Source organism: Canis lupus, chromosome 5 (genome assembly GCF_048164855.1).
Source record: "Canis lupus baileyi chromosome 5, mCanLup2.hap1, whole genome shotgun sequence".
Lineage (NCBI taxonomy): Eukaryota > Metazoa > Chordata > Mammalia > Carnivora > Canidae > Canis > Canis lupus.
In genome coordinates this window covers 62,770,724-62,786,486 of record NC_132842.1, presented here as the reverse complement: position 1 = coordinate 62,786,486, position 15,763 = coordinate 62,770,724, and the positions used below count along the sequence as shown (strand labels likewise).

The 15,763-nt window shown below is 39.4% G+C and overlaps 2 protein-coding genes across 14 annotated transcripts in view; one reads left to right on the top strand and one right to left on the bottom strand.

Annotated features, from left to right (window-relative positions):
• RPGRIP1L (RPGRIP1 like) overlaps positions 1–6,893 on the bottom strand; it is a 94,806-nt gene extending 87,913 nt beyond the window's left edge. Inside the window, exons 1-4 of one of the 4 annotated variants that reach the window (XM_072827047.1) lie at positions 6,749–6,763; positions 4,690–4,809; positions 3,762–3,853; positions 1,562–1,706 (exon numbers count right to left, since the gene is read on the bottom strand). In XM_072827047.1, the coding sequence (XP_072683148.1) occupies positions 1,562–1,706; positions 3,762–3,846 (230 nt within the window). In that variant the 5' untranslated portion in view covers positions 3,847–3,853; positions 4,690–4,809; positions 6,749–6,763. The other 3 variants (XM_072827045.1, XM_072827044.1, XM_072827046.1) reach the window with 3 other exon arrangements.
• Positions 6,812–15,763, top strand: part of FTO (FTO alpha-ketoglutarate dependent dioxygenase) — a 428,434-nt gene continuing 419,482 nt past the window's right edge. For 5 of the 10 annotated variants that reach the window (XR_012031486.1, XM_072827052.1, XM_072827055.1 and 2 more), the window contains exon 1: positions 6,813–7,156. Coding sequence is in view for 8 of the 10 variants with exons in the window: in XM_072827052.1 (XP_072683153.1) it covers positions 6,977–7,156 (180 nt within the window). In the remaining 2 variants the exon portion in view is untranslated. Of the gene's footprint in view, positions 7,157–15,763 lie in introns of all 10 variants that reach the window. The other 5 variants (XR_012031485.1, XM_072827050.1, XM_072827049.1 and 2 more) reach the window with 2 other exon arrangements.

The following is a 15,763-nucleotide window of genomic DNA, read 5'->3' as shown; positions in this document are numbered from 1 at the left end:
TGTTATTAATACATTGTAAGTAATCTGATAAAGTTTAAGTACTTATTGAAAAAGGTGGCTTATCAAATCTATATTTATGCTGATGTGGTCCTAATTACATCTTAAGGATAAATTTAAAACTGTTCTGGGGTACCCGGCTGGTAGAACATGTGACTCTTAATCTCAGAATTGTAAGTTTGAGCCCCACATTGGGTATATAGATTACTTAAAATTTAAAAAGTAAAAATAAAAATCAGAGCAGTTCTACACATGCCTCTAGGTTGTGTTTGTGAAGTGAAATTCAGAAGAATTTTAGAGCTTTGGGTCATAGTGGTCATTGGATTACTACTCTCAGGGCTAAGTAAAATAACATCCCAGGAGGTTAAATGGCTTGAACATAATATCATAGGCTAGAGGCAGAGAAATAATAGAACACATGCATACAACTTGACTTCTAGCTGAGTCCTTTTTCCATTAAACTACATGGCTCATTATTAGGTTGTTTTATATTTTCTGGCTGGGACAAATTACTAATGAGGTCAAGGTTGTGAATTCAATTATTTTACTGACCAATTAGGCCTACAAAGGAAAAAAAAATTGTTCAGTGGTCATAGACTACATTCTTCATTCTGATAGGATACGTGTGTGTTACTGGTCAGAAAAGGAATCAGGCAAGTGAGTCACATGTCTTGTAAAAAGACATTATCATGACTCAAAAAAGGACTCAAAGTAAAAGCCCCCAACACAGCAGGTCAGTGGGCCATTAAAACAAAGTCCACAGAGTAGAAACTGAACTAGAATCACCCCGTTAGGATACATTCTAAGCAGAATACTGACCCCACCTCCACCCCAATCTTCTTTCTTCCATGGCTTTCTCACCTTTTCATTTAACCTAGAACATGAATATGAATACAGGCTTGTTGAAGCTTACAAATGGGAATGTGCTTTTTTTGCTTTTAATGCCACACACTCAGAAGATAGTTAAAGTACTTCTGAACAAGAAGAAATGAAAGAATACCTACTTTTAAGAAGTTATCCCTGCAAAAATCTTTTGCACACAAATCAGGTGACAATAATTCTTCAGAAACAGTAGAGACTCTTCGAAATAGAGATTCTAGACTAATCCAAGCAAAGTTAAGTATGTTCCAGATACTGAAGTGAGGTTTTCATTAGTAAACCCCAAGTCTTAAGGGAACATGCATTCTAACAAGTTAGAATAGCTAATTACTTTTTCAAACTTTTATTTTAAACCAAGGCATTTAAAAAACAGATGCTTTGGCCATTTGCTTATTAAACTATAAATATTAAACCAGAAGTTATTTATAGATATGATATACTCGTGGCACTCTTAGCTATTAGCTTTTTCTTTCAAATAGCAACTTCAGACATAATAAACACTCATCATCTTTTTGGTTTATTATTCTAGTTTGTAAGATTTTCCATTTTTAAAAACTGTATTTATTTACAACCTGCCTTGTTCCAAAAAAGATTCCAGGTGGAGTTTTCAATTAAGTTTATAAAAAAGCATATCCTCCAAACTTTACAGAGTCAGGAGAAAAAGCTAAAAGCTTTTTATCATAACCTTTTAATTTTATCCTCTTGCTTGCGGGCATGCTGTTTAAGCAAAATGTTCTCATCATGCAAACGCAAAAATCTGTCTTCCAGTTCCTCCCGACTGGTACGTGACACTGCCTGGCGAGACTTCATTGTCCGTGACATTGATGTTTCTGCAAAAATGCCAAGGTAATTAATAGTGCGATTACTTAAAATAGTCTCTAAAAATGATAATAATTGATATTTTTTTAAAACATTTTTATAGCCTGAATCTTTTTTTTTTTAAAAATCAAGTAATTAATTTATTTATGATAGTCACAGAGAGAGAGAGAGAGAGGCAGAGACACAGGCAGAGGGAGAAGCAGGCTCCATGCACCGGGAGCCCGATGTGGGATTTGATCCCGGGTCTCCAGGATTGTGTCCTGGGCCAAAGGCAGGCGCTAAACCGCTGCGCCACCCAGGGATCCCGATAATCATTGATATTAATCTAATCCTCAATGCACTTTTTTCCTTCGTGATTTACATTTAAGATTGTTTTAGAATACACTATAGCATTGCTTACATCACCAATCAGAGGGAAGAATAATAATCTTTGCTATTAAAAGTTCACATGTGCGCCTGGGCGGCTCAATTGGTTGAGCCTCTGCCTTCCGCTCAGGGTCCTGGGATTGAGCCCCCTAGGGACTCCCTGCTCAGTGGGGAGTCTGCTTCTCCTTCTTCCTCTACTGCTCCCCCTGCCTGTGCGTTCTTTCTCTCTCTCAAATAAATAAATACAATTTTTAATTTAAAAAGAATAAAAGTTTACATGCAATATTGAGGATTTCGGCAATAACAGTATCCATTCAACAGGATATTTAAATAACCATTCTTTAAGAATTTATAAGATGGAACTCTGATTCGATAAGACTTTTCAACATATATGCTCAATTATGAAAAAAATTTTAAAAAAGTATCTGAAACTGTGTTCTCTTTCTTTTTTTTAACAGAGGCAAGAGTTATGACAATAATTTGGTGAACATAAGAAGTTTTTTGGAGCTATGTATGGGTTTTGGGTTCTAGAAAATAAACTGTAAAATCTGCAAGTACAAACAAATAAACCTCTACAAGTCATTTATAAGCTATATTATATATATATTTTTAAAGAACTTTTATACCTTTTAGCATGTGTATATGATTTTTTACATATACTTAAATTCAGTATTTTCTGTATCACTGGCTAATTTTCATTATCATCCAAAAGAAATAAAGAACAAATGGACAAAGGTTAAAGCCCCTATAGTGGTAAACCGAGGGCAAGAACTGAACTTAAAGTAGCCAATTCCAATAAGCAGCTATGCACAATTAATGTTTATTGTATCTGAATACCTCATGTTCCACCAAAGATCTCAAGCAAATTTTATATATATATAATATATATATAATATATATATCTTGTAAATTTAAAAATAAAAGCTGTATAGTCAAATTTATCTTTTTCAATGAACAATACACTGACCATCTTTCCGTGATAGTTCAAGGTGGCCACCTGAATTGTTCTAATTCACAGGGGTATTAAGACATCTTAGTGGAATATATTTTATATCACAGCTGTCTCAATGACAAATGCAGTAGCATGACAGCAGAGCTGACACACTGTATACACAAACAAAAACATAGTTCTACACTCTAAATTGCTCCTCAAAGCAGTGTTTTTCATTCTCAATTTGAAAGTGATTTTTTTAGCTCTAGGGCAACCACTAAATGATAAAAGGATAAAGGAAACCTTTAATGTGTATTAATTTGATAATACAAAGTCAGTATCACTTGGATAAACAAACCATTTTGAGATACTCTACTTGAAAGGCAAAAAATTTTAAATATGGCATTTCCTCCCATATAAAATTTAAACATAAAGAAACATTTTAATGGTGAATGTGATTTAAACCAGGCAATTCGATTTGGAGGCTTGATTCTGTGTAGTTTCTACTGATGTGTGGAATTTTAAAAAGATGATTTATAACAATTCTTTATCAGAACAGAGGGGGATTTTACATTTTCTATGAGCTGTTGATAATTGATGCATGCAGTAAAATACCATATGTTGTTCTAAACTCTCCATGTTCCTGTTTAGTACAATCAAGAGCTATATAGTTACTTAAATGGCTTTGTTTGTAAGGATATCAGAAATACTTTAAATTAAAAGTTACTGATCAAAGTTCATAATGATAATAAATAACAGCTGGCCATACCTTGCAACCCTCCCATTCCAGAGAGGTTTAGACCTATATCTTTCACAGGCAGGTCTCCTGCCGTCTCATCAGTGGGACCAGACATGGTCTATCTGTGGAGAAGAGAAAATTCAAATAAAATCTTTCCAACATATAACATTAACTGTGCAATGGAATGAACCAAATAAAATGAATTATGACTTTAATGGACATCTACTGTCTACACGTGCGGCTTGAAGACAGTAAAAGCTTCTTTTGTACAAGTAATACTATATTCAGTCAGCATTTCTTTCAACAGTGTATTTCCTATAGTTTGCTTAGGAAATGGGGTAAGATTATCATTCTTCCTTCTTTTTATTTCTTGATCTGAAACAAAAACAAACTCCTGTAAATTTAAGAAATACTTCCTCTCTATTCCCCCCCTCTTTTATGCCCCCCAAAGCAAGCAGGTATCTTGGAAAAAACCTAGTTGGAAACTTGATTCAAATGGTTGTTCTATTATTTACTAGCTGGCCTAGTCACCTAATTTTGCTGAGTTTCAGTTCCTTAATTTTATTTCATTATTATATTTTTTAAAAACTCATTTTACTTTGTTATATATATTTATTTAAGTAAATTCTACCCTCATCATGGGGCTTGAACTCACAGCCCCAAGATCAAGAGTCACATGCTCTACTGAAAACTCAGACAGCCAGGTGCCATGGTTCCTTAACTTTAAAAATGGAGAAAAAATTAGCTATCTCACAGTTATTCTAAGGGTGAGATGGTAAGTTAAAAGCAGTAGCATATTTGCCTGGGATGTCAATATTAGTTAACTATTAATTTTTAGCTTGGTGAACAAATGAGTGGGTAGGTCCAAGTTTTGTGAAAGTGTTTCATAAATTCACCAGCTGAGTTTTTGTTCTGTCCTGTGTTTGTTGCCATGAGGTCTAGTCCCAGGGCTTCCTACCTCAACATACAAAGCTGTCCAGTTAATTTTGGCATCTTTACAGTTTTACAGTTTCTATTCTTCAGAGATGCACCACAGTAACTCAATTTTGTACGTGGATATAAACGGTCTGTGCAATGTCTAGTATGTGGGAAAAAAAAAAGATTTTATATTTTCATTTCAAACCACCCCAAAAGCCAAATGGAAACTACCAGTAAAGATGCCTTAAGGCAGAGGTTCTCAATCTCTAGGATGTTGGGCCTAGAATGTAAAGTCCACGAGAGAACCCAGCTTATTTGTCTTGTGTATCTCTGTACTGTATTCTCAGAGGCTGACACACAGCTTGGCACATAGCAGGCATTTGCTAAATAACTGCTGAATGAATGGAATCCATGGAGCTTTGGGGTCTGTAGACCCAAGAGGTGGTTTATAAAATCTTGTATGCATATGTTTATATGCAACATCTTTAGGGAAAGAGTTCATAAACTTTATCATAACTCATCAAAGGTTGAGAACCACTGCATTTAGCTGTGCAATAAACAACGAACAGACTTATACCTGAGAGATTACCTCCTGCTTCTTTTGGAAACACTGCTACAGGAAAAGTCAATTTTAGGAACTAAAATTATCAAGCAGTTTAAACATAGGACACTTGTGTGTTTAAACGATGACTCTGCCATGACAGAGTCATGGTAGCTTTTATAATAATGATGATGGTGGTGGTGTGTTAACATTTACTGAATGCTTACTAAAATGTGCCAGGCCTCTTCTAAGGGCTCCAGTTATACGAATTAATCAAGTGTCTCACAATATCCCCGTGAGGTTGTTACTACTTTACAAATGCGAAAACCAAGACACAGCTTAGGTAATATACCTAAGGTCACACACATCTAAGAAGGGGTCAGTCATATTTTTGATTGTCACGACTGGGAAGGTGGAGGGCGGTGCTACTGTCTTTTAGAGGCCAGAGACGATGTTAAGCATCCTACAGTGCACAGAAACCACAAGAATGATCTGGCTCCAAATGTTAATAGTGCTGAGATTGAGAAACCCTGCACAGTGCTGTCATGCCTCTCCAACACCATCTTCTGTTATCCCTCCTTGCTTGCCATACTTCACTCAACACTCCTTTAAGTTCCTCAAATCCACAGTACCCTGTCTTGCTCAAAGCCTTTGCATGAGCAGGCTTCTCATTCTTTGGGGCTCAGCTCAAATGTCACTTCTTGAGATGCCTTCTCTGATCACTCTGTGTTTGAGTATTCTTCCCCCCCCCCCCCAAATTCATCACTGCTTATTTCCGTTGCAGCAGTCATCTCTACCTAAAATTATTTGTTTACTACCTCATTACTGGTTTGTTTCTACTAATCAAGTATAAGCCTCTTGAGATGGGTTATCAGTCCTATTCACAGCGGTAGTGAACAGCGGTCTGGTGCAAGGTGGGCACCGACATTAATACTTAATTGATGAGGGCAGCCCGGGTGGCTCAGCGGTTGAGCGCCGCCGTCGGCCCAGGGCCTGATCCTGGACACCCGGGATCGAGTCCCCCCTGGGGCTCCCTGCGTGGAGCCTGCTTCGCCCTCTGCCTGTGTCTCTGCCTCTCTCTCTCTCTCTCGAATAAGCAAAATCTTTAAAAAATATTTACCTGATGATTAAATGAATATGTGGCATTGAGACTAAAAAGGTAAAAAGAATGCCCGCCGTCATGTAGTTCAGAGCCTATGGGGGTCATCAGGCGATAAACAAACAACAGGCCATTCAGGAGGTTTAAGGGCTAATGAGAGCACTGTGTTTCTGTGCCCTTCTGCTTGAAGGACTTGGATGGGCACAGCCATTAGCATTAACGCTCCTCAGCTAGGACTTAAGGCTGGGCTATAACATTTCAAACCGGTGCTGGGCGTGGGGATAACGGGCGGGCTGTGATTCAGGCCTGAGGATGTGCTGTCTCGTGCCGGGCTGCTTTCCACGCGAGCAGAACTCTAGTGCCTTCTCTCCGGCGTAGAGCTGACCCCAGGACCCTGCCCCGTGCTGCAGGTAGATGGTGGGCCACCTCCGTCCCCTTCAACTCCCCCGGAGTACTCACCGCCACTCTCTCCCCGCGGCTAGCTACCGTTGCTATAGCGCCGACGGCGTGCTGGGCGGCTGACCCAGAGGAGCACGGGAAAAACATGGCGGGCTCCGTTTCCTCCTGGGAAATGTAGTTTTCCTCCAGCCTTAGCCCGCCAGCTCGCTGCGTAGCTGTCGGCCCTGGGAAATTCTCGTGCTACAAACCCCGAGGCGCTCTCGAGCGTCGCCGCCTTGCATCCTGGGAATGGTAGTTCCTGCGGCTCTGACGGAGAATGGCGCCGGGCGGGAGCAGGACGCCGAGAGAACTACAAGCAGGAGGCGGGGTCCAGGGCGAAGGATCTACGCGGCTCGCAGTGGCGAAGGCGGCTGTAGCGGCAGCATGAAGCGGACCCCGACCGCAGAGGAAAGAGAGCGCGAAGCTAAGGTATGTCGGCGACTGTCGAGTGTGGGATCCTTCGTGCACTTGTAGCTAGGGGCCGGGAACCGGGAGGATTCGGTTGCACGGCGAGCGGACGCACGGTCTAAAGCCGAGGGATGACAGGGCCTTGTCAGTAAGGGCACCAGACACCCTGGGGGGACATACCTTCGTGCTGGTCAGGATGCGGGCCTAGTCCTGTTGGATCACGAATGAGAATCGCGACACCGTTTCCTTTTGCTCTTCTGCACCTCATTCCTTGGTCACATTTGTAGCTACCCTGGTGCCTCAGTTTACCGGACTCTCAGATGACTGAGCCTAACAGTTGTGCTTTCTCTTCAGTAATGGTTTCCGAGGACTGAGATTGGTTCAGGTGAAATCAGACGTGTTTATTTGGAACAGTTATCTCAGTGGCTGCCTGTCGTGCTCTGTGTCTTCAGCGGATAGGAGTCTCACTACAATCCTATTTTCTACCTTTTTGGGCTTCAGCCTCTAGTAGTTGCCATTTCATGGATGGCAATAATAACATCTATAGCGACTTTTTTTTTTTTTTAAGCATTTATTATACGTCAGGACCTACGTTAAGTTTGTAAAGTTTACATTATTTCATGTTCCTACCATAGAAGATTGTGAGAGATTATGCAGATGGATTATCAACTGTCCTGTTTTACAGACGAAATCGTAAGGTTCAGAAGAATTGAGGGTTTCCTTTCTCTCATTCCGCAAATCAAGTCCCTTTGGTTTGTTTAAATATGCCGATAACCTGTCCCCCTTTTTCTGTCTCCAGCACCTTGGACCAAGCTTCCATGATCTCTTTAATGGATGTTGCAACAGTCTGCTTATTGGTCTGCACTTACTCTCCACCCTAACAGCTCCCATGCCTCTGCCCCCTTTCTTCCACACAACTAGTCTGTTTTGCACACTCTGGAGAGTGATCTTTTTGCAATGTAAATCTGATCATGTCCCTTTCCTTCTTCCCTCCTCTGCCAACCACCTGTTTAAAAATTTCCCATGACTTTCTCTTGCTCTTAGGAGAAAGACACAATGTCACACGGCCTACAATGCCTTGCATGGTTTGGACCCTTCTTGTTTCTACAGCCTCATGGAACATGACACTCTCCTTGCTCTCTACCCATTAGCCACTTTGGCCTTTTTAAAAGCCCCTCTTTCCTGCTTTATCTGGCTACATAACCTTTACACGTGCTGTTAGGTTGCCTACTCCTTATTAGGCAAATATTAGAGATGAGGACCAATGATAACTAAAACAGACACAGTTCTTGCTCTTGTAGAATTTAGAGTCCTACAGGTGTTTGTCTTAGGGCAGTGCTTCTGTGGATTTAAAATATAAAGTCTGTCCTATAATGACCTGAGTTATAACAAGGTCTCACCAGGGACCTGACGTTTTCATGCTGGAGTCTGCCTGTGATATGGACAGTATACTAAAGATGGATTCAAAGGGCCTAGGATCCTTCTGCATTAGACTACAACAGTGCATAGAAAGAGATAAATGTCACCCAGTGGCATTGTGTATGATGTCCTTATCACCTTTCCTTTATAATTACGTTATTCATTCTTCTCATTGATTTATTGAATGATTTCATTCATCATTCATTCATTCATTGATTTATTGAACACCTATGATTTGCTAGACACTGGGATTATGACTTTAGCTAAGATGGAATCCCTGCACAAAGGAGCTTTTACCCTACTGAAACTTTACCCTTTGCCTATGAGATACTCATGTCATCCACATTTTATGGATGTGGAAACTGAGGCTTGAGGGAATCATGACTTGCCCAAGGCCACTCGGTGGCTATGCAGAACTAGAGCTCAGAATGAGGTCTTCTGACTCAAAGCTTTTTTCCATTTTCAACATGTGAAACGTATTTAATTGACAGAGCAAGTTGTCTTCCTGTTTACTTTAAAGAATTCCTTTGATACTGTTTTAAAATTTGCTTATGAAAATATTATTGGTTAGAACAAAGTATCGACAGTTAAGTTTTAAATCTTCAATAGAAAATGGTCAGTTACTCATGACTTACTTTTTCATTTCTAATCAACTTTACTGAGGTATAATATATGAACAATAATTCGTACCCATTTATAGTGTGCAATTTGATGGGTTTTGACAGATGTTTATATCTGCAACACCACCATCATAGTTGACATAGCAAACCTTTCAGTCAGAAATTTCCTCTTGCTGATTTGCAGTCATTGTCTCCCCTACCTTGGTTCCCAAGCAACTACCAATAAATAATGTTTTCTGTCGACGTAGACGAGTCTATTTTCTATGGTTTCATATAAATGGAAACACCGTATGTACTCTTGAGTCTGTCTGCTTTCACTGAGCATGATGATCTTTGAGATTTATTCATGTTGTCCTGTGTATCAGTAGTTCATTCCTTTTTTATTGCTGAGCAGTAGTGTACTGTTTGGATATACCACATATTGTTTATTCATTCACCTGTTGCTTAAGAACATTTGGATTATTTCTGGTTTGGGACTGTTAATGTAAAAAAAAAGCTACTATCATCATTCATGTAGAAGTCTTTGTTTCTCTTGTATAAACACTCAGGATTCTAGTTGTTCAGTTCTTTGTTTAGCTTTTAAGAAACTACCAAAGTGGTTCTGCCATTTGCATTAGTTTCCTAGGGCCGCCAGAACTTGGTGTCTTAAAACAACAGAAATTTATTCTCTCTTAGTTCTAAAGGTAAATCTGGATGCAGGGTGTTGACAGGTCATGGTCCCTCTGAAAGTTCTAGGGAAGAATCCTTCCTTGCCTCTCTTGGCTTCTGGTGACTCCTGGTATTTCTTGGTTTGGGCAACCAGAACATAGTTGGCTTCTGTGTTCCCATAGCCACCTTCTAAGTGTTTATGTGTGTCAAATCTCCCTCTCCTTTCTCAAGTAAAGACACCAGTCATTATATTTAGGGCCTACCCTAAATCCAGGATGATCTTAATCTCAATCAAGATCTTTGATTTATTTAAATCTGCAAAGATCCTTTTTCACATTTACAACTACCATGGGTTAAGATTGGACATATCATTTTGGGGGATGTTATTCACACCCAGTACACCATTTTATATCTTCATCAAATGTGTACGAGAATTCTAGTGCTCCATGTCCTCACTGATATTTATTATTGTCAGTCTTTAAAATTTTAGCCATTCTAGTAGCTGTGTAGTGGTATCTCAAGGTGGCTTTAATGTCCATTTCAGTGGTGACTAATGACATTGAGTATCTTTTTAAAAAAACCTTTTGAGGTATAATTTATGTACTATAAAACTCACCTCTTCTAAGTGTACAGTTCAGTGATTTGTAGTATATTTACAGAGTTGTGCAATAATCACCATAATTTCAGTTTAGAACCTTTCCATCATCCCCCAAAGAAGATGTGTGTTGATTTGTAGTTTATTCCCCTGTCCTATCCCCCATCCCTAGGCAACCACTAATCAATTCTTTGTCCTCAAAAGTTACCTTTTCTGGAGATTTCATGTAAATGGAGTCAGACAGTATGTGGTCTTTTTTGTGTTTGGTTTCTTTACCCAGCATAATGTTTTGAGGTTCATCCATGTTGTAACATGTATGAATCAATATTTAGTTCCTGTTTATGACTAAATAGTATAATATTCCAGTGTGTGAATATGCCACACTTTGTTTAATCCATTCACCAGTTGGTGGATATTTAGGCTGTTTATACTTTTTGGCTGTTTTAAACAGCACTGCTATGAATATTCCTATTCTACTTTTTGTACAGACATATATTTTCCTTTCTCTTGAGAAGATGCCTAGGAGTGGACTTGCTGGTCACATAGTAAATCTGCATTTAACATTTTAAGAAAGTGCCGTACTGTTTGTTTTCGTTAGAATGTTTAAGTCCTCCCAAAATTTTTATGTTGAAATCCTAAATCCCAACGTCATGGTATTAGGAGGTGGGGCTTTTTCCCCACCTTTTTGAGGTGATTAGTAAGGGGTTTAGTGTCTTGTAAAAGAGGCCTGAGAGAGCTCCTCATCCCTCCTGCCTTGTGAGGACACAGCCAGAAGTTTGGAGTTTGCAACCGGGAAGAGAGTCCTCACTAGAACCTGACCATGCTGGTACCTAAATCTTGAACTGCTAGCCTCCAGAACTAGATGCAAAGAATTTCTGCAGTTTATAAGCCACCCAGTTTGTGGTATTTTGTTTTGGAAGCCCGAATGGACTAAGATACTGTTTTCCAATGTAGATTCACCCTTTTATGTTTCCACCAGCATTGCTTGAGGGTTCCAGTTTCTTCACATACTTGTCACCTCCTGTTAATGTCTTTTTGATTGTAGCCATCTTGGTGTGAAGTGTTTTTTTTATTTTTATTTTAAGATTTTATTTATTTGAGCTAGAGCATGCAGGAGAGAGCATGAATGGGGAGGGGGGACAGAGGGAGAGGGAGAAGCAGGCTCCCTGCTGAGCAGGAGCAGCACATAGGGCTCCATCCCAGGACCCTAGGATCATGACCTGAGCCAAAGGCATATGCTTCACAGACTGAGTCCCCCAAGTGGCCCTCATCGTGGCTTTGATTTTCATTTCCCTGACATGTAATGATGCTGAGCCTCTCATGTGTTTATTGACCATGTTTACATTTGTTTTTGTGAAGTGTCTATTCAATCTTCTGCCCATTTTTTGGGTTGGGCTGTCTTCTTAAAATTAAGTGTTAGGAGTTGTCAGATTTTCTAGATGTTCTTTGTTGATGATATGTATTGTGAACATAGTTTTCCAGTCTTTTAGTTTATTAAATGATTGTTTAAAGTACGAAAATACTTAATTTTGATAAAGGTCTAATTTATTGATACTGCTTTTTATGATTAATGCTTTTTAATGATATCTATGAAATCGTTACCTATTCCAAGGTCACAAAGATTTCTTGTTTGCTTTTTAAATTATCTCCATAATGGGTAATATTACTTTTGATTTTTCTTTTCTCTTTGAAATAACTTAGATTGTGTTTTCTTCTTGTGATTGCTTATGCTATAGACTTTTATATGTTGTGCAAGTCTGGAGGGTGAATGAAAAGGCTGGACTAAATGTTATCTAGCTTTTCCTGATAACGTTTATTTAATCTGTGTTAAAACCTAAGAATGCACCAAAGTATATTCATTCATTTAAAAGAATTTTTTTAATTTTTAAAAAGATTTTATTTATTTGAGACAGGGAGTATGAGTGAGGAAGAGAGAGGGAAAGGGAGGTGGCAGAGGTAGATGGAGAAGTAGACTCCCCACAGGGAGCCTGATGTGGGACTAGATCATGGGATCATGACATGAGCTGAAGGCAGATGCTTTACTGACTGCGCCACCTAAACGCCCTATTCATGCATTTTTATAATGAATTTTTCTTGTAAGGCATACGGTGGCATGGTCCAGATTGGTAGTTGGAAGTCTCAGTTGGAACCATGGCCTTAAAAATTTCCTTGCTGTTGGGATGGAGGGTTGGTGCCCTGTGCCTCAGTTTCTCTAGGGAGAAAATGGAGTCAAGCATGGCTTCTTGTGTGGGTCACTCAGAGGATCCAGTGTGATGAGGTCCCTGTGCCAGGGATACGGTAGATATGGCTTAGCATGAGTTTGATCGTCTGAAGGGCCCTTTACCGCTAGAGGGTTGCCTCCATGCTTTTGTTTTTCCAGATGCTATAATTTGTTATTTTAAAATGATTTAGGGGTGCCTGGATGGCTCAGTCCGTTAAGTGTCTGCCTTTGGCTCGGGTCATGATCCCAGGGTCCTGGGACTGAGCCCACATCGGGCTCCCTGCTCATTGGGGAGTCTACTTCTCCCTCTCCTTCTGCCTACTGCTTCCCATGCTTGTGTTCTCTCTCTCTGCTAAATAAATAAATAAAATCTTTAAAAAAAATAAAATGATTTAAAATTTATAGAAGTGCTGAAGAGTAGAGCAGAGAGCCCTCACAGGCCTATTATGCAGATTCACAAGTCGTTAACATCTTGTCACATTTGCTTTTTTGCTTTCTGTCTCCCTAAATATACACATAAACCATTATTATTATTATAAAATATTTTATTTATTAGAGAGTGAGTGAACACCAGCCAGGGGAGGGAGAAACAGGCCCCTCTGCTGAGCAGGGACAACCCCCACCCCCACTCCACCCACCCTGGCAATGTGGGGCTGAATCCCAGGATCATGACCTGAGCCAAAGGCAAAGATGCTTAACCAACTGAGCCACCCAGGTGCCCCTGTTATTTTTTTTTAATGAACCATTACAGAAGAAGTTGGAGACCTCATTCCTCTTTACCTCTGCTTTACCTTTACTTCGGCATGTATTTTCTAAGAACAAGGACACTCTGTTATATGGAAATACAGTGAATTGTCACATTCAGAAAAGTTTACCTTGATAAAATACTCTTATTCTAAAGTTCGTATGTAAATTTTGCTAATGTCCTAATAATATCTTTTATCGCATTTTTTTTTTTTTCTGGCCCAAGTTCCACTCTAGGACCACACATAATCTGTAGTTGTCATATGTCTGGTTTCTTTTAACCTTCTCTAATCTGGTCTTCTTTGCTTTCTTTCATGACATTGACATTTGGGATGAGTGAGGCATTGTTGACATTTGTGATGACTTACAGGCTGTTTGCTTTGTATGCTATACCAGTATTCTTATTTGTCTAATACTTCTTATAAGGAGACTTAGATTATGCATTTTTGGCATGTATGTTTTTGCGGAAAGATAGGGACCATTAGAGATCACACATTTACAACTCACATAATTATCCTGCCTGTAGATGTGTTTTAGTTGGCCCAAACTGTGTTTGGAAGTTTCTGAATTATTTTATAATACAAAGTGGAGATAAAAATTTGGATGTCTAGCTTTCTTGAAAAACTAGACTCTCTGGCAACACCAGGCATGCGCTGCACCACCTGGAGCTGCATGGTGGCTGCCCCTTTAGATGGTAGATGGACTTTCCATTTTGCCACACTCCACGTTTGCCTGTTAGCAGTTTAGAATATGGGGCTGGAGAAGCAGACTCCAGGAATCGAGTCCTGCTCCATCACTGATTGGGGCAAGCAGCTTCATTGCTCCCAACCTCAGGTTCTTCATCTGTAAAATTGTGATGTTTATGATCATGATGAGGATTAAGTGGGATGTATATAAAAGCACCCAGAACATTCCTGCACATATTAAAAATAAAAGTAGTTGTTACCACCATCACATCATTGGCATCAAGTTACCACTTACCTGATCCCTGTAGATATTATAGCCTCTGTTCAGGATATTCACCTAGTATACTTATATCCACTAATTGGACAGATTTCTCAACTGGGGTTCCACTAGCTTCTCTCCTGTGGATCCCACGTGGTATAAGTTATGTACCAGTCTTGGGAGAATTGAGAAAATAGTCATTCAAACCATTTTTTGTGTTCTGTGATTCCAATGAGGAATCTGGTTAAGTGCCAAGTAGCATATCTAGGACTGGGGGCACGTGGCTAAATATGGCAGATTTGGTTCTATGGAACTGACTGCCTTTCCATGAAAAGTAATAATTAAACAAGTACCAAGAGTATAGTGGTGAGTTTTTATCATGGAAGTGGGACATGGGAGCAGGGAGGATCTATGTGCTATGGAAGTCATGGAATTCCTTCCTCCGGAAGATCTGTTTAATCAGGTTGTAGGATCATGGAATTCCTTCCTAAGATCTGTCTAAGGATGTAGCCTTATGAGAGGCCTAAGACTCCTTTAGAGGTTGTTCAGAAATATTAGACCTGTTCTTTTTTCTAATTCCACTATAGTTAACACAGTGTTATATTAGTTTCAGGTGTACAGTATAGTGATTGAACAAGTCTATATATTACTCAGTGCTCATCATGGTGAGTGTACTCTTAATCTCCATTTTCTATTTCATCCATATCCCAACTCACCTCCCCTCTAGTAACCATCTGTTTGTTCTCTATAGTTAAGAGTCTGTTTTTTGGTTTGTCTCTTTTTTTCCTTTGTTCATTTGTGTTGTTTTTCAATTGCACACATGATGAAATCCTCTAATATTTGTTATTCTCTGACTGACTTGTGTTTTGCTTAGCATTGCACTCTCTAGCTCTATCCATGTTGTTGCAAATGGCAAGGTTTCATTCTTTTTAATGGCCGAATAATATTCCATTGTATAGATACACCACTTTTTTTTTTTTTTTTAATGAGTAGGCTCCAAACCCTTGACCTTGAGATTAAGAATCTCATGCTCTTCTGACGGAGCCAGCTAGGTGCCCCTATACCACATTTTCTTTATTCATTCATTTATCCCTGGGCACTTGAGCAGCTTCCATAATTTGGCTATTGATGCTGCTGTAAACATAGGAGGAGTATGTGTATCCCTTTGAATTAGTGTTTTTGTATTTTGGGGGAAATACCCAGTAGTGTGATTACTGGATTATAGGGTAGTTCTGTTTTTAATTTTTTGAGGAATTGCTGTACTGTTTTCCATAGGGACCCTACCAGTTTGCTTTCCCACCAACAGTACAAGAGGTTCTTTTCTTCCCACATTCTTGTCAACACTTGTTTCTTGTGTTGTTGATTTTAGCCATTCTGGCAGGTGTGAGGTAACATCTCATTGTAGTTTTGCTTTATATTTCCTTGATGATCAGTGA